The 23,983-nt window shown below is 36.7% G+C and overlaps 3 protein-coding genes across 7 annotated transcripts in view; 1 reads left to right on the top strand and 2 right to left on the bottom strand.

Moving 5' to 3' along the window:
- LOC107586816 (protein CASC5-like) lies at positions 1-12,296 on the bottom strand. Of its 3 annotated transcripts, none has more exons than XM_016274348.1 (26): positions 12,194-12,296; positions 11,831-11,878; positions 11,060-11,099; positions 10,844-10,903; positions 10,677-10,762; positions 10,532-10,584; positions 10,344-10,365; positions 10,065-10,105; positions 8,784-8,830; positions 4,821-8,546; positions 4,560-4,668; positions 4,378-4,445; positions 4,148-4,246; positions 3,956-4,071; positions 3,755-3,845; positions 3,541-3,657; positions 3,113-3,200; positions 2,478-2,561; positions 2,344-2,383; positions 2,165-2,269; positions 1,675-1,775; positions 1,516-1,581; positions 1,322-1,431; positions 1,032-1,153; positions 668-793; positions 1-179 (listed from the first exon to the last, which is right to left on the bottom strand). In XM_016274348.1, the coding sequence occupies exons 2-26, from the start codon at positions 11,848-11,850 to the stop codon at positions 83-85; spliced, it is 5,634 nt and encodes a 1,877-aa protein (XP_016129834.1). In that variant the 5' UTR covers positions 11,851-11,878; positions 12,194-12,296; the 3' UTR covers positions 1-82. The 3 variants fall into 3 exon arrangements, with proteins under 3 accessions (XP_016129834.1, XP_016129835.1, XP_016129833.1); XM_016274349.1 differs by having other exon boundaries at positions 10,344-10,362; positions 11,831-11,884; XM_016274347.1 differs by having other exon boundaries at positions 11,831-11,884.
- A 200-nt stretch (positions 12,297-12,496) lies between these two features.
- Positions 12,497-15,421, top strand: LOC107586895 (small kinetochore-associated protein-like). Of its 3 annotated transcripts, none has more exons than XM_016274442.1 (8): positions 12,497-12,588; positions 13,241-13,348; positions 13,442-13,468; positions 13,616-13,715; positions 13,873-13,987; positions 14,079-14,140; positions 14,633-14,707; positions 15,048-15,421. In XM_016274442.1, exons 2-8 carry the CDS (start codon positions 13,257-13,259, stop codon positions 15,165-15,167), a joined length of 591 nt encoding a protein of 196 aa, XP_016129928.1. In that variant the 5' UTR covers positions 12,497-12,588; positions 13,241-13,256; the 3' UTR covers positions 15,168-15,421. The 3 variants fall into 3 exon arrangements, with proteins under 3 accessions (XP_016129928.1, XP_016129929.1, XP_016129930.1); XM_016274443.1 differs by having other exon boundaries at positions 12,497-12,583; XM_016274444.1 differs by lacking the exon at positions 12,497-12,588 and adding an exon at positions 12,622-12,812.
- A 4,776-nt stretch (positions 15,422-20,197) lies between these two features.
- The window catches only part of sdk1b (sidekick cell adhesion molecule 1b), a 129,699-nt gene continuing 125,913 nt past the window's right edge, over positions 20,198-23,983 (bottom strand). Inside the window, exons 42-45 of the mRNA XM_016274350.1 lie at positions 23,743-23,880; positions 23,233-23,353; positions 22,892-23,021; positions 20,198-21,596 (exon numbers count right to left, since the gene is read on the bottom strand). Of these exons, the coding sequence (XP_016129836.1) occupies positions 21,324-21,596; positions 22,892-23,021; positions 23,233-23,353; positions 23,743-23,880 (662 nt within the window). The 3' untranslated portion in view covers positions 20,198-21,323. The remainder of the gene's footprint in view (positions 21,597-22,891; positions 23,022-23,232; positions 23,354-23,742; positions 23,881-23,983) is intronic.

The raw sequence follows: 23,983 nt of genomic DNA on the forward strand, positions 1-23,983 counted from the left end.
TATCACACAAAAATCAATATATACAAACATTTAAAAGACTGAAAAAAATACTAAAAAAACTGAGTAAACAAGGCCTGAGATCCTAGCATAGAAGGTCATCGTGGATCTTCTTGAGGACTTTTGTCAGATAATTCTTGGCTGGTTTGACTGATGATATGATGTCTTCAATTTGACTCAACCTACAGAAGACAGCAAGCGCAAAACACTGAAGTGAACATTATTGTAGCCATTGGTGAAATTTCTATTTCCATGTACTATGGACTGCATGTTGATGAATGATCTTGAGAGAAATGCTTCTGATTTATTCAACATTTTGCCACTCTCAGCACCAATGAGAATTGCATCTCGTCTAAAGTATAAAAGTGAAAATTGGTATGTGATAGAAAGGAATCTTTTTGCTATAAAGTACTTTAGTCATAAACAACTTGTCTGTCAAAAAGACTGAGTTACAATTAATATTACTTTAATATTTTGTACTTGACACATTTTCTTTGAACGATTAGATGTGGAAAGCGGTTGTGTTTCTCTAATCGCTGCCTAGACTAGAGACTTCACGATATTTCTTTCTAATAACAATCCTGTCTAATGGAGGTGATGTTATCTTCACTCACAATGCCAGATAACAACATTTAAACTTGTGATCTAAAAATGTTAATTGCTTTCAAACCTTGTATTCCCCATGTGTTTTTTGAAGTCCTGTATGTGAAGTGGCCCAAAGGGATAGTCTGGAGTGACCATCAGACTTAACTCAAACTTTTCAAACGCTTTCAGACTTGAGAAGACGATATGGACTCTGAAAGAGCAAAAACAAAAACAGATGCTTACAGTTTCATTAACATGTCATTATTGTTACAAACTCTTATAAAAGCAGGCTTTAAGTTGGCACAAATGTTTCAATTGTTTTTGGTCTTTTAGAGATTTAGGGATTAAGGAAATGTCACAATTTGAATTTGTGCCACCCACACAAGCACCAAGGCTCAATATGCCAAGGAAGAATCCATGAATAAAAGCAAGTAAAAAGTGTAACATACCGTGTGTCTGTACAGGTGATCTTCAGGATGCGAAGCTTCAATCCTCCCCACTTCTTCAGCCGGTGAATCTCCTCACCCAAGAGCCTGAGTCGACCCACCACCAAACTGATGTCATGAAGCAGCTGTTGAGAAATGATCCAACAACATTGAGACTTCTCATTTCCCTATCATACATTATTCAGACTGGATCTTCTAAAACATGTACACATCTTTGTAGCAAAATAATAATCTCTAATATTAAAGACACTTATGATTTCAGTTAAACATGAATGTTTGCAGCGTTTGCTTACCTCTGGTATATGTCGGGTTGTTGGGTACCTCTGTATCCATTGAGTTTGAGACTGAGAGTGTAGTGCAAGTAACTTGTGAACCGTGCTTGCATGACACTGAGATTTTTCCACTTAAAAAAAGAAGTGGATTTTACACATTTAAATACATTGTATTTTTATCTTTTCTTTTACTTATTAATTTATTGTTCACTTACCATCCAGGTGCAACTGGAAGCTTACATCTATATTTCGCTCCACATCCTCAGTCATCCATTCTTTTCCTAACAGACAAGAGATTATTTTAAGCTAATGTTATATGTGACAATAATGATGAAGAACAGTTAAGAGTAATTATAAAGCGATAATCAACTCACCAGCAGGTGTTTGCAGGTTCACCTGCAGATGCACAGTTTTGTGAAGGAAGGTAAACAAAGCCCCCCTCTCATCTATCGCATCAAGACGCCACTCGTTCAAACTAAAAGACAAATCATCACACCTTCAGCACAATATATATATATATATTTACATAGTAAAATATAAAGGCTAGGCAAAGCAGTAATATAATAATAATAACAATAATATTCAACATACTGAACCCAACGTCTAGTATTTAGCGAAAATTAGCAAACCATATAGGATAAGTATGGAAGTCACATTTCTGTTAGCTTGTCAACAGTGCTAGAAAAGCTAGCAAACAAGTGATTATAATCAACAGAGCTGTCCTCATAGTGAGCGAGCAATGTTGCATTGTTTGCTGCTCTTTTAGTGAAGTTTTGTTATTGTCACTAGTGTGCTCCATTTGCAGTGTAGTCAGGGTGAAAAAGAGCTGCTGCAATGGGTTTTAAACTAAGGGAAAAACAAAACCTGTTCAAGGTTGTAAGATGACTCTTAAGGCTACTGGATTCCCCTTGCAAATTCTCCTGTTGGCTCTCCAAGGTCCTCAGCTGAATCTCCAGCTCACCGGTTTCCCTAAAAAGTTCAGAATTATAACATTAAGCAAAAAAAATCTTGAACATATCCTACAATGATAGAAGAATGAGTACCTCTCCTTCTTAGTGACAGCTGAATTAAGCCTATGTAAATCTATTAGTAGAGAGGAAAAACACAGACAAACCATTACATCTTCCTTACTCACTTCATAAAGCTATAAAATTCTATAATATAGAAATGCACTTACCCTCTTCCTTGGCTTTTAAGGCTGGTCTGGTTCGAGGAGCATCAAGATGATCTCCCATAATCATGGCCTCTACAGATGCAAGTTCTAGTATAGAAGAAGCAGTGAGTTATTTACCTGCAGGTATTAGTATATGTGACCCTGGACCACAAAACCAGTCTTAAGTCGCTGGGGTATATTTGTAGCAATAGCCAAAAATACATTGTATGGGTCAAAATTATCGATTTTTCTTTTATGCCAAAAATCATTAGTATATTAAGAAAAGATCATGTTCCATGAAGATATTTTGTAAATTTCCTACCATAAATATATTAAAACTTAATTTTTGATTAGTAATATGCATTGCTAAGAACTTAATTTGGACAACTTTAAAGGCGATTTTCTCGATATTTTGATATTTTTTGCACCCTCAGATTCCAGATTTTCAAATAGTTGTATCTCAGCTAAATATTGTCCTATCCTAACATCAATGGAAAGCTTATTTATTCAGCTTTCAGATGATGTAAAAATCTCAATTTTGAAAAATTGACAATTATGACTGGTTTTGTGGTCCAGGGTCACATATGATGCAGTACTTTACTTTTTTATGTAGTTCTACACATTCAAACATGAAACAGAGACGAGAAGAAAATCCATACCAGTTTCTAAATCATTAATGCATCCATCCAAGTCTTCAATCATTTCGTCTGTCTCTTTGATTTTAGATATCAGGCTCTGTTTTGCATCCTAAATGTATTGGGGGGGAAATACAGATACACAGTAGTTAAGACTTTTAGTCAGTGTTGGTTTGCACGGAGGCTGTTTATAGGTTACTTCACTACTTTAACAAAATTAAAAGTTAATAAAAAGTTATCTCCCCCCAAAAAAAAAAAAAAAAAACATTTAGCAGATAAACAGATCTGTACAAAAGAAATAAAAGTGTGCTCAATCAATCAAGTTCCTAGGGTCTATGTATCAGAATTTCTCAAATCAGGAAATTCGGATGACAAACAAAAATGTTTAGATTAAAGAGTAATTTGACTTTTTTTTTTAGAAATTATTTAACAAAATTAAAAAATTCTCTTACCTGTGTTGTTTTTATGAGCTCCGAGTACAAGACTCCTTTCATTTCATGAGAAAGTGCTTTGCTTCTCTTTCCAAAGTAAACTCTTCGCTCTTTCAACTTGGAGCCAAAGCTTTTTAACTGAGGAAAACAAACAAGCATGTAGGTTTAATCTCAAAGATGAACAATATAAAGGTATGATTTTAACGATTTAACATAAGATGACCCAGGAACATACTTGCTCTTCAGAGAGAGTACAAATCTCTTGCTGAAGGGCTCCATTGATGCATCCCAGTGATTTCTCTTGTTCAGGCATCTGTTCTTTAAGTCTATGAGGAAATTAGGTTTAAAAAAAAATATATATAAAATTTGTCAATTAAACACACACACACACATCTGCGGTGCTTTAAAGCATTATCAAAGCCACACTGGCATGTACCTCTCTACTATCTCTGTGAGATTCTTAAAGTCTTGCTCATATACTCTCTGCTTGGGGTGGTACATGTATTTCTCTTTGAGCAAATCCTCCATGGTGCGTGTCTCTCCAGTTCTACACTGAAACAAGAAAGACGTGTTACAACCATCATATATTATGTTCACAAAGAGAGCAAGAGAAAGCCAGACCACTTACACTGTCAGGAAGAGCACTTGGTCTAGATCTGTGGATGACGAAGTTGATACCAAAGTGGCTTAGGAACTCATTCACTGTGATGCTTCCGTCCTCAAGTTTCTGGAAATAAAAGTATGAGATAACCAACTATACTTTTATATTTGCATAAATAGTGCTTTCCCATGCAAAACATGTTATTTAAAATCCTTTTAAACATGGGAGATAATATGAGTGTGTGTAAATACTGCTACCTTGTTGAAATCAAATACGTGACCCAGCATCCCATCCATATGAGAGTCAAACTGTGAGTATCTGAGAGCTGTAAAGCAGATCACATTTTCGTTATACACAAACAACATTAAAAACCTTCTTAATGGTTTTGCAAAGTGCATAAACACTTCACTGTGTCGGACAACTGACACAAATAACTCACTGGATTCAGACACTCCTGTATCTTCAATCGTCTTTGCCTTGGGATTCTGAGCGGCATGGCTTGTAAAATTACCTTCCCACTGTACAACAGCTTCATGGCACTCAAGGCCCTGAGGAGACAGAATCTCAGGCATTAGCATAATAATGCACGACAATGGAGCCCAAGCTTAACACTTTATTACAGAACAACCTCTAAGCATGTAGCAGGAAATACCAAGCAAACAAAGTATTAAAGTGAAAATTAACAACATTTTGTGCCCACCATGTCAGAAATGTAAGCTTTCTTGGTTTGTTCTGCAGTAATAGGGTCTTCCTCTGGATGCAGCCTTTTAAAACATGGACTTCTGCTTGTGCCTGACTCGAAGACATCATCCTCAAGAGGCTCTTCATTTTTAGGGATAACCAAAGAACCATCCAGTTCATCTTGCTTGTTAATTGGCCAATTTTCAAGACTCCCTGACAAGTCTTCTTCGCTGCTCATTTCAGGGAACTCTTCCTCATTAATATTGACTGCTCTGCAGTTGCTATTTTGTTCAACAATGTCGAAATGTTTCTCTAGTTGGAGACATTGTAAATCATTAGTACTTATGGTCACAGTTTTGCTAGGAGTTACAGTTGTAGCTCGTTTTGGTAGTTTTGGTACAATACCACCCAATGACAACCTTGATGAGAATGCATTCTTTTTCAAACTAAAAGGTGTGGTCTTCTCATTTTGAACGGACTTATTTTGCTGCTTGACGTTAGGCGTGACATTTGAAGTTGTCTCATTGGAAATTTCCATTTCACACTGCTCTTTAAGGGAAGTCTCTGGGAGGGAACAAGAAGCCAGAGGTGCAGTTGTGCTTTCCATCATCACTTTTTGCTCTTCCTGGATACGTTGTGACATGTTGTGAAGCTCCATTTGAAAGTCTGCTAGACTTCTCCGTCTTGTTTTTGCATGTTGCAGCTCTTCTTTAATAAAGGAATCAACTACAGACTGATTTGAGGAGGAACCTTCAAGTTGGATTGAGCTTGTACTTTGTTCCTTGCTAGGCCAAAGTGCTTGACCCACCTCTTTATTTGTAGAGCCACAGAAAGTCTTTATATTTGCTTCTTTTTTTTCATTAAATAAAACACTTTTCTCAGTTTCAATGGGCATTGTAAGGACATTTGTAACCTGCATGTTACTGTCTTCATCAGTCGTCATCACATCGTTTAGATGCACCATTTCGCAATTTCTGTCCACTTGCATGTTAGCTGCGCCATAGAATGTTGTCTCGGTGTTGTTGCATTTAAGGTTTTTGCCATCAAGATCAAAAACATGTCTTGAGGGTAAGACATGGTTAATAGCACACTTGGCAGCTTCACTCACCTCATTTTGTTCTTCACTTGACACTGTGCATCTAGGAACAGATGTTGATGCCCAAAGTGCACTTACATTTGCTTTGATCTCTATAGCACTTTCTGCCAGTGTGCTTTTTGAGTCAAATGCAATCGTGTTGCATCCTGTTAGTTCCATTTCATCATCAACACAGGGAATAGCTAGATTTGATGCACTGGCTTGACATGTCATTTCCATGCAGTCAGACTCATCCTGCATTTGACAACTTTGTGCTGGAGGCAACAGCTTTCTCTCACGATTACTTTCCTCATTGGATACAAAGCTGTTTAACACGATATTGCCAGTGAGTGCCTGGGTTATCTCCATACCGTCAACATCAGGACTGGAGGATGTATATAAAAGGTTCAAACTCTTCCTCGAGTTACTGAATGGTCTGGACCTCTTGCAGTTTTCAGCCTCAAGCACAACAGTCTGACATTGTGTCATGTCCATATCATCAGGGTTGGAGAAATCAATCTGGCTTTTATCAGCTTCAGTGTTTTCAGGATCACACATCAAGGACATCATTCTCGCTCCGGACTTTCTTCGAGTCATAAAAGCTTTATGCTTTTGCACACTGACTGGTGCCATATGTACCTCCGTCATCTCCATAGGTTCAACCACAGTAATTGTTTGATTAGCAGAGGATGGCACTCTTCTTGTACCTGTGATATTCACAGCACTCCCTAACCAGGTGCGGTTTGAGTCAATGTTAATAGTGGTGCATCTAGTCAATTCCATTTCATCAGGACCTGGGGGAGAAATCCCATCAAAAGTACATGGTTGGCATGTCAAGTCCATACAGTCACTCTCATTATGTTGAGCTGATGTAGTTGTAGCAGGTATCAGAATGCTTTCACCTCTTTCCTTCTTGGAGGCTGAAAGAGCGTTTAGCATTATATGCCCTGTGAATGCTTGAGTCATGTCCATCCCATCACTGCCTTCAGTTCCATATACCGACGTATGGGCCCAATTCTTCCTTGAGTTGTTTAAAGGGTTGTCTCCATTGACCTGCTTGGCCTCGAGAAAAATAGTTTGACACTTTGTCATCTCCATCTCATCAGAATTTGCAGTTTGGGCTATCGGGAGATGGCCTGATTTGTTTTGATCCATTATCACTCCATTCCCAACTAAATCAAAGCAGAGCATCTTGCTTATGCTGGGAATTGGACGCAGAGCTTCCTCCTTCAAGCCTGTTGTATGCTCATCTTCTCTAACAGTTCTGGATAAAGGTACAAGAGGCAAGCTCATCCTTGAGTTGCTGAATGGCTTGTTTCCACTTGATGGTTTGTCCTCGAGAACAATAGTCTTACACTGTGTCATCTCCATATCGTCAGAATTAGCAGTTGGAGCTATAAAGTTGTTGCTAGATTTGTTTCGATCCACTTTTTCTTTATTTCCAAAAGAATCAAAAGTGGACATCCTGCTCACTTTGGGAAACAGAGCTTCCTCTTTTTCTCGAATAGATATATCTAAAGCCCCAGTCATCTCCATATCATCCGAATTACCAGCTTGGGCTATTGAGACATTGCTCTGAAAATAACCAGCTTTATTTTGATCTGTTGTCTCTGCATTTCCCATCACATTTAAGGAGGACATCCTTCTTACTTTGGGAATTGGAGATTGAGCTTGATCCTTCATACTCATTGTGCAGTCTTTTTCTTTAACAGATACATTAAATGTTCCCGTCATTTCCATATCCTCAGAATTAGCAGTCTGAGCTATTGAGAGATTGCTCTGAAAATAACCAGCTTTATTTTGAACTGTTGTCTCTCCATTTCCAATTACATTGACGGAGCACATCCTTCTTATTGTGGGAACTGAAGGCTGAGCTTGCTTCTTCATACTCATTATGTGGTCTTTTTCTCGAACAGATACATCAAATGCCCCCGTCATCTCCATTGCATTGTCATCTTCAGAGAAATTATGGGATCTGTTGTGATCCAGAGCAGCCTGGACATTGCGAGTGATATTTTCTGTAACTTTAACGTTGATTGCCGCAGTCTGGCTCAAAGTGAGCTCCATGTCATCCGGAATGTTTGAAAAGGCAGATTTCATGAATGCAACACTTTCTTGATTTTCAGTAACAGAGGGTGTACAATTTACAACAGTGTGACTCTTGGTTGCCTCTACATCGTCTTCAACAAGTGCAACACGAGAACGTCTACGTTGAAGTCCCCGCGGTTGTTGTGGGTCACCCTTGTCACCTGGATGTTGTTTCATTAAAAAAGATGGTACTTGATTCTCCTTATCAATTTCGGTGCTTGTATTGGTTGAACAGAAGATATTACCAAGCTCATTTTCTGAATTTCGGGGCTTAATGGTGTTTACAGTGGGTAAGCTCAAACTGGCGAGAAAAGCACTGAAGTCTGAGTCATTTGCAGCATTTTTCCTCTCTGCTTTTGCTTCATGTGGCAAACCCTTCTGATTTGCAACATTCAGATCACCACGGACCATCTGAGGCATGTTGATGCTGACATCTGAGTTTGTCTCTTCTTCAATTTCATAATCCTTATCAATTGTGACTGTGTGACTGCGAGTAATATCCATGTATCCAGTATCCTCTCCAAGCAGCATTGTTCTATCCACACAGTCATCCTGCAAGACTGGATCTGAGAAGAAATTCTCCTACAATTTGAGAGAGAAAGGTCAAATTAATCATAAGTGCATGTCAAAACAAGGTGTGTATCAAAGACACAAATACAAAAACTCAGAAGTAGTTATTGACAATCAAGCATTGTACATTCACACACTCCAAACTGAATGTCGTGGCAGCATATAGTTACTTTAATCAAGGATGTCATAAACAGCAGGCGCCTGAAATTCATAATATTTTTGATGATCTGGCCTTAGATTAGTACTTACATTATGCTGGGTCAAATAAAGAGGAGTGTTCAACAAAGTTTCCAGGCCTGAAAAATATGAAAAGGTTTAGTGGTTCACTGTCTGATTATGAAAATAATTTGCAGGAAGCATGAAATACATGCATAAGATCAGTAGATTCTGTTACAGTGAAAAACATTTATACAATTAAAGGGGTCATATGATGCGATTTTAAGTTCTCCTTTCTCTTTGGAGTGTTACAAGCTGATTGTTCATAGATAAGATCCCTGAAGTTGCAAAGACTAAAGTCTCAAAACCAAAGAGATATTCTTTATCAAAGTTAAAACTCTGCCATGCCCCCCTAAAACGGCTCGTTCTAACATGCCCCCACATATCTAGGTCACTATGTGGGAATATTTTCATAATGCGCACGCAAAGAAAGAAGGCGTGGTTTCAGTAACCGCAGTTAGTGTTGATGCAGCCATGTCAGGGAGAAGCTGTGTGTTTCAGTGCGAAAGCAAAAGCACTTTATTTGGCCTTCCGAAAGTAGATGCATTTAGGAATCTTTAAGATCACTTACAACAGAACAGCAATGCATTTTATGGACGACCGTTTCGTGAACCTAGGAGAGGAGGTAATTCTGACTTTGCTATGACAATCTGGCGCTTCTGAATCAGCTACCGTTTTGTTATTAGTTTAAGTATTTGCTATTGACTGTTCAAACGCGGAGTTTTGCGCATCGTGTGTGTGTGTGCGCGTGTGTGTGAGAGAGAGAGTGAGAGAGAGAGACATCGTCACATCACAGTAGAGTCAGCTGTCTTAACCGCGGCTTGTGTACTGCGTCATTACGGTGTTTGTTCCCCTTTCGGGCTTGAACTGATGGGAAAACTAACAACATTATTTACTGTCTTTACATTTATTTTGAAAGATGAAGCTCGCGATTATGGTAAGGGGTGTTACATTTCCGACGAGTGCTTGCGGTGTTCGGCCAATCACAATGCACTGGGTCAGCTGGCCAATCAGAGCAGACTGCGCTTGTCGGAAGGAGGGACTTTGTAGAAAACTAAGCGTTTGAGAGAGGCGGGGCATAGAGGACCAACAATAATGTACAGTATTTGAAAAAAGAATGTGTTTTTTGAACATTAAAGCATGTCAACATATTCTGTTACACCAAATAATGATCTTTAAAAAAGCATTATATGACCCCTTTAAGTCAACACAATCCTATTTTGAATAAAACCACTTGCACTGTAAAAAAAAAAGATTGGAGAACAATGTCTCAATTGGTCAGCAATATTTTAAATTTTTCCCTGAAAACATTACCTTTGATTTGGTGACTTCCCTCATCTACAAAATGCAGAATCCTGTCATTAGATGAAAAAAGAAAGTTACAGGTTTTCATAAACGATGTTGGTCACATGTTACCAGCCCCGCAGAGAAAAATGAAACAATAGCTGTACTGGCTGCAAGGGATTGGGCACAGAATGAAATGGTTAAGCAAAGAAAACAGTTTGGCTCAACAGTGGAAAAGTGGCTAAACATGTTCAAATTGAACAGCATGTCAGTCAGAAAACAAATGAAAAAATATAAGCCATTACTTACTTTTCATTTGGTCTATCTCCTGCTGAATTTAACAAAACACAATGAAGTAAATTAGTGTGTAAATGTTTTATATATACGCAACAGGAAATATTTAATGCTTTTAATTTGACAGAACTGGTTCATATAATCCTTAACCATGAAGCACAAACTACTTCAGGTAACATGTTAAAAACAAATAAATTGCTCACCAACATTTGTGTTTTGTATGGAAGCCAGAACAAGAGATTCACTCTTTGCATCACTGCAAAATTTTAAACATCGTAAATGAATTATTTTTTACATGTAATTTATGTTTGTATCTTCCAATCCGTGGGTCGACATCATTGCACTTACTTTTTAAAGACTCGAACATTATTTGTGGTGGCAAAACTCACTCTTCGTGAATTTCTCTTCTTCTCAACAGGCTTAACAATTTCCTCCTGCATAAATAGAAAAAGACATTAAAAAAAGAAATTATTATATTATTAATTATATTCAAAAACATTCAGTAACTTAATCACCTTTTGTTCCTCTTGCTCAGCCCCATGTACTTTCATAGATGTTCGAGGAGCTTTTAAAATCTGTCAGGGGACAATCAAGAGGATCCATTTCATGTTTAGGGACATTTAGAAATGTAATAAAATTAAGAGGAAAGGGCTCAACACTTCTTGCAGACTGCAACAGAGTGAATACAAGTGGGACACCTATCAAACCTAATCACCTATCATGATACATACCGAAGAAAGTCTTCTTCTTGAAGATTTTCCTGCGTCATTACTGGGAAAAAGTGGCAAAGATTAGTTATACAAGTTGTTTTTTGATAAAATATTATGGAATTTACCTGGAAAGAAAACCATTTACTTATTAAACATGAACAGTTACATTTATTCCTGATTTTATCGAATGCAAATGAAGAACATCTAAAGTAACTTTGCAAGCTCAAAGAGTTTTTTTTTTTTTTTTGCATTATGTTAATACACAACATTAACTAATTCAATTATCAACCCAAAACATAAATCTATTCTTATGTATGCTTATTTACATATATATAAGCATTTACACAATCATTATAAAAGTAATTACAATATAAAAGAAAGGCCCATTAAGAGTTTATTTCCACAACTTGCAACAGTCAGTGGCTTATAATATTATAATAAAAGCTGATTACAAGCGATCTGATCACGATGTGACAGAATACTACTGAAGCCTTAACAAATATTAGATGCTAAAATATTAGACTTGTTTTAGGGGCGAGGACATAAACACAATAGTTCTGACATTTGCATTTAAGCACCGCAAATGGAAATGTATTATTGGTGAATCAAAACTTTAACTGAGTCTTCAGTTTGAGACGCTAAGTAACGTTAGAGTAAAACACTTGAACATGAGCATGCGCAGATCGACTCAAATCATGTATACAGAATCAATAAGTGCAAGACCGCATTATTCATCCAAAGCAGCTTGTCGGAAAAATTACAGATAACGCTACATAAGACAACTTAACTTACCCGAGATCCGGCTGCTCCATCTTCAATGCACGTGAATAATACAGCGCACTAAATCAAAAAAGAAAAGAAAAAAGAAGTGAGAAACACTATACTTGAAATTAAAAATAAATAAACCCTTTAGGATGGTTTGTTAAAATTACACTAAACATACGACATTATAGTAACACTTCTGTATTTTCTCAGAAGTGCTTTGTTTAACTCAGTGTGTCTGTTTGTCTTTATCTGACTGTCAGACGAGACATCCATAGGCTCATAACAACAGCATTACACTGAGGATAACAAACTGCTCTCGACTTTAAAACATGTCTTACTTTCATAAAAGACAGATATGCAGTTGAATAATAAATTAATAAAGCACAATACCTAAATGTAATTTCCCTCCACTCGCTGCTTGTATTTTTCTTCGAAAAATTTGAACTCAACCGCCGCGTCTCTTCCTCACGACACACTCGGTGACTTCAGAGATGACGCGCTCCTCTCGCGCCCTCTAACGGAGCGGAGGATAATTGTAATCAATTTAAATAAAATAAAACAAAACACATTCTTTAGCTAACCTTGTTCGGATGTATTATCGATTTAAGAATCTAATCTTATATATATATATATATATATATATACATACATTTAGTTTCAACGTTTTAAACAAATCTCATATGTCTAAACGGAGTTGGCAAGGAGGCGGAAATGACGTTGTTTATTTTGAAAATTCATGGCGCTGGGTCTTTTTTAAAACGTTATCTACATATTAGCTAGGTGTGGTAAGTTTATGATACATTCATAACTTAGTTTTAAAACCATTTAAATTACCGTTGATTTACGATGTGAGATTTTTTTTTGTAATAAAATCGCATTGCGTTTATTTATGGAAAGAAAAATGTGCAGTTTACATGACGACCTTACACTATTCTAATAAAAAAAAGAATTCTGAGATCAACGAAACATAATTTCTCAACATTATTAGGTTAACTGTCATGTAATTTAGGTAGGCAATGTTTTAGATTCTAATTTTCTCTCATCTGCGCGATCAATATTTTTCTTAGACATTAAAGGGATAGTTCACCCAAAAATGAAAATTCTGTCATCGTTTACTCACCGTCAAGTAGTTCCAAACCCGTATAAATGTCTTTGTTCTGCCGAACAGAAAGGGAGATATTTTGAAGAAAGTTTGTAACCAGGCGGTTTTGGGGCACCATTGACTTCCATAGTAGGAGAAACAAATACTATGGAAGTCAATGGCGCCCCAGAACTGCTCTGTTTCCCACATTCTTCAGAATATCTTCCTTTGTGTTCGGCAGAACAAAGACATTCATACGGGTTTGAAACTACTTGAGGGTGAGTAAATGATGACAGAATTTTCATTTTTGGGTGAACTATCCCTTTAAAGCAGTAAATGCGATTCTGTTTCTCCAGAAAGCTGCTTTCAGACATGAAGAGAGTTCAGCTAAAAGATACAGCGATTCCTGCACAGCCCAGTGTGGCATCCAGAGCAGCACATGTCAAGAACAACACTGACAATAAGTGGGCATCTTTGTTAAAAGTTCTGCAAACATTTTCTTCACCATAAACACCTATTCTTATATATGAAATAAAACATGTTTTATTTTTTTTCAGGAAGAACCAGCACAGGTCTCTGAAAGTGTAAGTAACCAACTTGTGACATCAAATATGATCAAATTAAAATGTATCTATACTACTAGGATGACACTACTGTATAGTATACTACCAGGATGACACTACTGTATAGTCTGTTGGAAATGTAAATGCATAGTACTTTGATTTTCTCAGGCCAGCCACAAGATATGGGCAACACAATGACATAAGGGAGCAAAATAGAGTCCTGACTGCAACAAATGAAGACCTGCAGAGACAACTTGAAGAAATGAAGGTGATTGCACTAATTATTCATCTAATGTTTCGCTCAAATACGTTTATTTGGGTTTTTACCAACATGTGTGCAAAGTGCCGAAGAAATAATCAAATGGTGCACAGTGTTTTTTAGAATGTTGTAGTCCATAGAGTCAAATACATTGATGTTTCTTAAGGGAACTGTGACTGAACTGGAGCAGCGGTGCACAGACCTCCACGGAGAAAATCGGGAAATTCAAAAACAGTTGCGAGACTGTCATGTCCTCCTTGTTGCAGAAAATCTTGACCCAGGTTAGGATTTATTGTAACTTTATGTTAGATTGACACGTGAAGAAGAGCAGTACTTTCTGTTAAGGTGTAATCTAAACCGTCGTAAATTCAGTTTCAGGGGAAAAGTTGGGCCAGACAGCACAACAGAAGGAAGAACAAAGAAAAGAAGTTATGGTAACTCACATTTTATTTTCTGTATTTGTATATTTTTTATATTATTTGTTTATTTATATACTTTTAAAAAATATATATATTTTCCTTTATTAAAAACTACATTATATTATAATAATTTACAATTGTGTGTATGTATGTATGTATGTATGTATATATATATATATATGCAAATTCCATTGTTTATCATCCATCCATCCATCCATCCTATAAATATAATGGAATTTGCATTGTACAATCATCTGTAGTGCTGTCACACCAACATATTTGCTTTTATGGTCTGATTACTATTGTGTTACCATGCAGAGTAAGATGTATAAGACTCCATTCTTGAACACAAATGAAGCTGAATTCTGGTCTATAGCATGCTTTCCTTGGAGAATCCATCCTGACAGTGTTGTTCATTGCAGGACTAATGTTAAACCAGAGTCAGGGAAATTGACTCTCAATTAATTATTAATTTTCTGACCATTCTATACATTTTTTTAACGGCAGACGGTTTCTCAAAATCTCCTGACTGAGCTGAAACTGTTTGGTGAGACGGCACAAGAGCATGCAGGAAATTTACTGGTGAGTATCAGTATTTTTTTTATTTAACATTCAAAAATACTGGGTTATTTATCCTGATTTGAATGTCCTGCGGCACTGACCAGACATTAATACAAATGTTTCACTAAGACTGATTTATATGAGGATGAAATTACACACATTCTGCTCTGCTGGGCTAGAGGCTGTATAATTAATCATAACGCCAGGTCCACAGCTGATACAATATTAATTTGAAATGTTCTAATCCTTCTAAATGTTATTGAGTGTGCCTCTCCAAAACTACTGGAATAGGGCATGACCTAAAACGGGTTCAATGAGGATATTGTCAATCTCTGTTTGCTCCTCTGTTGAATGCTTGTAGGAAGAGCAGAACATCATGAGGGACCTGGAAAAGCTCCAGCAGGAGAGGGCATTTTTCACACTGGATGTGGAGGAAATGGAGAGAGCTTTGGGAGAGGCAGAGAGACTCTTGATGGAGTGAATGAAAGAAGCTCTTTCACTGGCCATAAATACTGCAGTGCCCCACATGGTGTTGTTCTGAGATCTGTCAGTCTGAGAACAAAACATTGGACGAAAGTGTAACATACATTTTTAAGAATACTATTTTTAATAAATATGAAGTGCTTGACGATCTGAATGCTTTCAAGTTGAGATATTAATATAAACTATTTTCATGTACCTGTTAAATTTCAAAGCACTTCTTGAATGATGCTAACTGTTTTATTTTTTAATTGTCTGTGCAAACGTGACCTTAAACATGATTAAATGCTAAACTCACTTCAGCAAGAGACAGGCCTCTCCTTTACATAGTTTGTGCCATGTTATCTACTTCCATCATGATAGTTACATATTACTGAAGTGAAAAATTGAGTGCACTATTTAAGCATGGTCCCGTTTGATGTGGAGAGTCACAGCACAATGCACTTGTAACATGAAAGGTAAAACAAGCCATTTTGTGGCAATGAAATGTACCTTTCTTCATTCAGTGGGAGTTTTCCCTATGATGCAGCTTTCACTCGTCTATCATAAAGCAAGACTAAAATTTGACTATACAAAAAATGAAGTCTTTAAAATAAAGTTATTACTAAATTGCCACTGAATTGAATTCATTGCCATTCAAATGAAGTAGTCTTGATCCACAATTTTTTTTTACATTTCTTAATGGCTTTACTCATTTTGTTCCCCTAAAGGTCAACTTCAATAATTGTTGTTATTATTTATTGCATTTTTTTTTCAAACAGGTTTCTGTTTTCACCCAAAAATGAAAATTCGCTGAAATCTACTCACCCTCAGGGCATCTAAGATTTAGATGGGTTTGTTTCTTCATCAGAGGAAATTTGGAGGAATCTAGCATTGCATCACTTGCTCGCCAATGAATCCTCTGCAGTGAATGGGTGCCGTCAGTCCAAACAGCTGATAAAAACATCACGATAATCCACAAGTAATCAACACAACTCCAGTCCATCAATTAACAACTTGAAGCGAAAAGCTGTGTTTGTAAGAAACAAAACCATAATTTCTTCAACTTAAAGCAGCACTATGTAACTTTTGGCGCTCTAGCGGTTAATAAACAGAACTGCACACATCCCGCAGAAGAACATTCCAACCGGAGCTACTTCTCTTAAGTTTATGTATATGGTGATTCACGCAGGTATGTGTTACTCCGCAGCGGCGACGACCCGACCAGGCTACAATAGTCCAAATATAAGTACTTTTATAAGTGTACCGTAGTGATTCGGAATAAGACAAAAACGCGGTTTGGGTGATGAATTCATGATGTACTCGCTCATTATATACATTTTGCACATTTTGAACACAGAAAAAGTTACATAGTGCTGCTTTAACTGTTGCTGCCGGCTATCAATAACATTGCTTTCCCCAGTCTGAATATGTTGGTGGATTTTAATGTGAGACGACAACAGAAGTGTGTTTTTTTTATTTTGGGCTTGTATTTTGGCCAGAAGCAGCAGTTTAAAATGAAAAAGCCTTAAAGATGAATTTGTTTCATACAAACATGCAGCTTTTTGCTTCACAAGATGTTAATTGACGGGCTGGAGTCATATGGATTACTTGTGGATTATTGTGATGTTTTTATCAGCTGTTTGGACTCTCATTCTGACGGCACCCATTCAGAGGATCCATTGGTGAGCAAGTGATGTTATGCTAGATTTCACCAAATCTGTTCTGAAGAAGAAACAAACCCATTTACATCTTGGATGGCCTGAGGGTGTCAATTTTAAAATGTATTTTTTTGGGTGAACTATTCCTTTAGACTGTAGTTGATTTGTTAGGCAAGTATATACACATACATATGTATGTACACACAGCAATGCCAAATAAACAGCATAAACCCTCTATAGCTTGCACTGTCTCTGCACTGCCGGCAGACTCTGATGTTCATAAGCACAGGACAGATTTCCAGAATGACAGCTCTTCATACTGCCAGCTTGCATCCACTTGTTATAGAAAAAAAAGTCAATTCACTTGAAACAAAGTGAAATGTGTTGAATTCCACATTACTATAGCAACCATTGCAGACACGACAGAAAATGACACCCATCGCCTCAACACATACCTCATTTGATCACATCCAAAAACTCCTGAACAGATTCATGTTGTAATGGATAGTGTGGTTGAGCCAAAGAATGAGAACATTCTCTGTGAAATATGTATCTCCTCCATTTAATCATAGTAATCAAAACAAGTGCATCACAATGATGGCGCCTCAATATCAGGAAATTACAGTGATACAGTGTTTCTACAAAAAAACGAAGCAAAACAAAACAACCTTTTGGACACTTAAGCCACACTTAAAAATGTATGATTGTCAATGCATCATATAAACAAAATTCAAACCAAACATCATTAGTTTTAAAGATAGCACAACCGGAATAAGTTCTGAGAAAAGCTCTAGCGTCATTTGTTTGCAGATGTCACTATTTTGTTATATTTTGTTATCTAAAGCAAAAACATTTATACATATTTAAGTGTAGCTTAAGTGTCCATATATGTTTGGGGTCATTGTGCATCTCATCAGTGAATGTGCAGTAAGAATACTGATGACATTTCTGCAGTCTGCATCATGTACACACAGCACACACTACTGACTCTTTTTGGCATTTAGTCAACAATATGTTATCAGTGAAAAGAGCTGCCAGGTAATTTCCTTGGGGAATAATGGCAGCAAAATATGAACACAATATTACTCATGTACAGTTGAGTCACATTTGAAGAGCACGTGTGGCTTAGCATGGCCTATTTATATATTTTTAGTTGAATGTGAGTGGTGCTTTCCTGTGCTAAATCAAAAGATCCAGAAATGACGATGACATGATTATCATTATTATTAATATTCTTAAAGGGCACCATAATACATTTTTATTTTTAAGTTTAGGGCCATGCTGTGTTAATACGTCACAATACACAAACTGCTGATTTTTATGACCAATATTTAAATTTTGAGTAATCCAGTTTTTTTCATGCCTATATATAATGCATTGAGTAATACATCTGTAGGAGGCATAACGTTTCAGTAACATTTCAGTAATAGCTTTTCAATTCAGCACTTCAAAGTGTTGAGAATCTGGCTTTGAAGTGCATATTCTTCTGTCTGACTCATTCCGATCAATAACACTTTGCATAGCTCTTTCTGTCTTTGGATGTAATGTTATGTGATTCCCATCTGGATATTCAATACAGCAAGATGCCAGTCCTTGTCTTTTTCTCTGTTTTAAATGACATTTAATGCATAGAAAAGAATTAAAATCTTCAGGCACTGAAACCTACTCTACACAAACAAGCTGATGCTGGTGCACTTACAATCTCAGTACTGAAGGGGGCGCCATGTTTTTGCCATTAACCCAAATGTTTTATCTTTAGGTGTCTAGCTATAAAAAGGCCAATAGTTACAGAAGCCCGTTTTTGCAACATAAGAAAAAAAAACATGCATAATTATGACATTAATTTGGATGAGATTAGGGGAAGTCGTGGCCTAATAGTTAGAGAGTCGGACTCGTAACCCACCTTTAATACCACGACTGAGGTGCCCTTGAGCAAGGCACCGAACCCCCAACTGCTCCCCGGGCACCGCAGCATAAATGGCTGCCCACTGCTCCAGGTGTGTGTTCAGTGTGTGTGTTCATTGCTGTGTGTGTGCGCTTTGGATGGATTAAATGCAGAGCACCAATTCCTAGTATGTCATGTCACTTTTTTTTTTTAAATGTCAGAATTATGAGATAAAAAGTACTAATTCTGATATATTTTTGTCTCATAATTTGACCCTTTGTTATTATGACTATCTCATCATTTTGATTGTCGTAATTGTTTTTTTTTATCACATAATAAAAACTTTTTGACTTAACATTTCAGCGTTTTATCTCTATTTCAACTCTTGACTTTTTGTCTCATTTGTTTTTATCACATAATTTTGACTTTGTCAAAATAGTTTTTTGTCATAATTTGGACTTTTTATCTCATAATTTTGACCAATAATTATGGCTTCGTATCCCATAATTTTAACTTGGTATCTCGTAATTTCACATTTTTACATCATAATTATGACTTAGTATATCATAATTTTGAATTTGTTTGTCATTATTATGATTAACCAAAGCATTTTTTTTCTTATGTGGTAGAAATGGGCTTCCATAGTTTACCAAGTTGGGAGCAAGTCAACTATAACATTGCCCTTTTAGCATTTTTATCAATCATATTAAATTCTCATTGTAATTGCTAATGATACAGTTTAGTTAAGACCATTTTATTCTGTCCAAAATGACTTAAATGCGCATCATAACATAATTATGAATTCCAAACTCCTATGTACATTCTCAGGAGTACATAAATGCATCATTATAGCATTATAACCTTTTGGTTCATGTCACTTTTTTTTTTTAAATGTCAGAATTATGAGATAAAAAGTACTAATTCTGATATATTTTTGTCTCATAATTTGACCCTTTGTTATTATGACTATCTCATCATTTTGATTGTCGTAATTGTTTTTTTTTATCACATAATAAAAACTTTTTGACTTAACATTTCAGCGTTTTATCTCTATTTCAACTCTTGACTTTTTGTCTCATTTGTTTTTATCACATAATTTTGACTTTGTCAAAATAGTTTTTTGTCATAATTTGGACTTTTTATCTCATAATTTTGACCAATAATTATGGCTTCGTATCCCATAATTTTAACTTGGTATCTCGTAATTTCACATTTTTACATCATAATTATGACTTAGTATATCATAATTTTGAATTTGTTTGTCATTATTATGATTAACCAAAGCATTTTTTTTCTTATGTGGTAGAAATGGGCTTCCATAGTTTACCAAGTTGGGAGCAAGTCAACTATAACATTGCCCTTTTAGCATTTTTATCAATCATATTAAATTCTCATTGTAATTGCTAATGATACAGTTTAGTTAAGACCATTTTATTCTGTCCAAAATGACTTAAATGCGCATCATAACATAATTATGAATTCCAAACTCCTATGTACATTCTCAGGAGTACATAAATGCATCAATGCATAAATGCATACCAGCCCAGATCTAAAACCATCAGGGTACGCCAACCAACAAAACCTGAACACACCAACTCATGTACTGTATTTAATTTAGCACTGATGTTCTTTCATACTGAAATAAATATTTGTTCAACAGTGAAGGACATGAGAAATCTGTGTATATTTGGATTAGAGGGATGGTGTCGGACATTTCTTATCATCGCTCTGGGTGACTGGATTGTACATACACTGCAAGCCAGTCAAACAAACAGTGTGGATTGTGACTTGCTGAAATGATCCGCTGTGGGCATCACTAAAGAACTACACTGACTTGGCACAAATCTACTCTACAGTAAAAACGTTTTGTTTTTGTACAAAATTGATCCTAAAAATATACACACATACAGCATATTTTACATACAGTATTGCTAACCCATGAAAACGGTCTGTTGCGAGCACACGTTTTCTTTCTTTTCTCGATTAACGCATCACTCTTTTGGTTTAAGAGAGCAATACGTGTGCAAAGGCAGTATTTTCAATGCTGCTTTTTGTCCAGAATGAAACCGCCCGTCCCCAAAACACGAAAATAAACCACACACAAAACACATTGTTGTTCCAGTCTACCACACACTGTACAAGTTTCCGCTGATGTTTCAACTTCAATTAGAGTTTTGGAGATCAGAGCGAGATTCAATGAATCACTCAAGCATGTGTTTGCCCACACATTACGACTAATCTCGGAGGATTGCTATAGAACGGGAATTCATAACAAAGGAATTTGCTTCATTCGTCTTTGAGGGTCTTTGAATCTTTAAAATGAATACCACCTCTCACTAAAGAGTCTCACAGTGCAAAGTCTCCGCTTCTTCTGGGTCATGGTTAATCTGCGAAAATCCACCCAAAAATCATTAACACGTTAACAATAAGATACTTCAATACCCTCCTCCCTTCCTTGAAGAGAGGAGGCCAAAAATACACATTTCAGGGGAAATGAGAAACTTGTTAATTTCCGGGAAAACGCATTCTTTGCCGTTACTCCGAAATAACCAGCACAACAGTTTGATTCGTCCAGTTTTAGGGCTCTACTTCCAGTCTTTAGCTTCCACTTTTGTTTCAAGTCATCGGTTCATTAGACAAACGAGGAAAAGCCGGTAACTGGAGTGCGTGTTCCGGATGCAGGCTGCCCCGTGGGGGTGTAGACGCCTCCTACGCTGTGCTGGGTCACCACAGTCTGATAATACCCCCCCTCTTCTGCATCCGTCATGGCACATTCCTCGTACCCTCCTCCGGTCTTCACACCTTTGGGTTGCCGCTTCCATGAGTTGTAATAGGTGGGGTCACTCATGTAGTGATTTACGAATGAGTGTTTGGGCTGCTCGTCTTCGTAGTCGCTGTCGCTGACCTTTACATGAGGGGCCACGGGACGGGTTGAGACCAGAGAGAAGAAGAGCAGACAGCAAAGTTATAGTGTGGACGTAATTGTTGCCTGAGTGTATAAAGTAAGTTTTTGTTTGTAAGTTTCCGACCAATACAATGGTGGTCCTGGACTCTATAGTGACACCTACTGGCATGGATGAAGAATTATGCAATGTAGTTTCCAAATACAGATGCCACCGCAGAAATGCAATGGAACGTGGAAAGTTGAACAAAAGCGCTTTTGCGTTTTTGTAAGAAAAATATCCATATTCAAAACATAATAATCACTTTAATCTAGCTTGCACCAACAGTCCTACACGGAAGCAGCTCCAGGAGGATGACGTATGAGTTCAGCGTTGCGCATGCGCTGGTGAGTCTCGGGAAAACCAACGTTTGTTAACAGGAGCAAAGGAAGCAAAGTTTCCTTACTTTAGCAAAGGAAAACCAGTCTCCTCTTGGCTTATATCGAAATCCTCCGACATTCTTCTTGACAAATCCTCGTTTTGTACTTCTAATAACCCTTCATATTCATGACATGTGTCATGTCATGATTATGAAGGTGTCATGTCAGTCTTATGCACACCCCTTCAAGTAAAGTGTAACCAATACTTGTGTACCTAGTGTAACCTAATGCAGAAGTAACGTAATGTAACTAAGTAACGCAATTAGTTATTTTATTATGGAGTAACGCAATATTGTAATGCACTACTTTTAAAAGTAACTTTCCTCAACACTGATTATGGTTATGTTGTACTAAATTGTTCCTTCTTTTAATTTAATTAAGTCGTGTCCATGTCCAATGAACAAATTAATTAATAAGCTGTGGGAACAAATTCTTAATTCATGATCACGATATCAAGTTTCTTCCCCCTGCATATCATGTGAGGTGCTCCGTAAAATACCTTATTTGCGTAATATTTATTACCCATTGTTAATTTATTCTGCAATCATTTATCCAGTTTAACATTTCAATTTCAATGTATTTATATATAATTTATTAATAAATAATTTATTATTTTAATTTGTAATTATTATTATTTTTGACTAGTAGTGCAGAATAAAACAGCCAGAGATATGACCACAGTATTCTTTATTTTAAATTAAAAAAATTTTTTTTTTACTAGGTTTATAATTTTTTAAGTTCTTTTTTTGATTAAGTAAATTTACTTTAGCAACTCAGATTTACAGCAATTGACATGAGATCTCTCTAAAACTCCACCGTACCCCCATGGAATTTGTTTTTGTGTGTGTAGTCATGTGTTATTGGTGTAGTGTGTTTACCTCTGACTCTGACAGCTCAGTGGGTTTCTCTGTTAGGGTGGTGCTCTCTGTTAAAACAGCCCCGTTGTAGTTGTTGCAGATGTCTTCATCAGAGTAGTGCAGCCCACCTGGACTGGGCCGTGGAGGAGATCTGGAGATAACATAACATTTTTACAAACTGCTTACACATTTCCCAGACACAAAATTCCACTGAATAATTATTAGAAGAAAAATTGTAGCCTACAGTATGCGGTGATCAATTTTAATAGCAGAATTTTTGATGTTTGACTGAATTCACACTTAAAAATCGATTTGAAATGGACTTTTCTGATATATTAATAACAGCTAAGATGAAACCCCACCTTGTTCCATTCTTCTTTAAGAAAGAGCTCTTCACATTCAGATGTCTGCTGTTCAGCTCTAGAGCCGTGAAGCCGCCATTGTCAAGAGTTACAGACTCTTCTACTGTCGTTATGTGCTTTCCTGCGGGAGGAATTACAAGTAATGACAACAAACACTGGGACATGTTGCCTGATTAACTACATAAACTATGAGCTTTTTTATTTTCCCCCAACAGTTACAATGACCCAGTTGCAACAGCTACAAACACTTATAATCTTTCAAAACAAGACTTCCAGAAACTGTCTAGGAAGCAAAATTATTGTGGTGGTATCATATGGTACAGTGATTGTAGGGTGATAGTACTTTGATATATAGCATAATATTGTATTTATATGGTACTCTAATGTACCTCAAAAATACCACAAATCCTCTAGTGTATAAATCCTTTATTTTGCCTATTACAAGTTTTATTTAAAGTTTCAGTGCAATACAAGTATATGATCAATTTACATTATTCTGTTTAGTCTCACCTGTTCCACAGCTCCTGTACTTCTTGTTCTGTCCGAGCAGGAGCAAACCAAACACAACCATCAAAATGAAAATGAGACTGATCAACCCCATGACGATCAGGAACCACCACTCCTCATAGAAAGGCGTTTCAGACAGAGCTACAACAACAGACAACAATTCTGCATTACAATGCATCATATTGCCATTTTACTGTTGACATTTCATATATCACAGGGAAAAAAATCTATTATATTATACACA

The sequence above is a fragment of the Sinocyclocheilus grahami genome, unplaced genomic scaffold, assembly GCF_001515645.1.
Source record: "Sinocyclocheilus grahami isolate Dianchi unplaced genomic scaffold, SAMN03320097.WGS_v1.1 scaffold86.1, whole genome shotgun sequence".
In the NCBI taxonomy this organism is placed as follows: domain Eukaryota; kingdom Metazoa; phylum Chordata; class Actinopteri; order Cypriniformes; family Cyprinidae; genus Sinocyclocheilus; species Sinocyclocheilus grahami.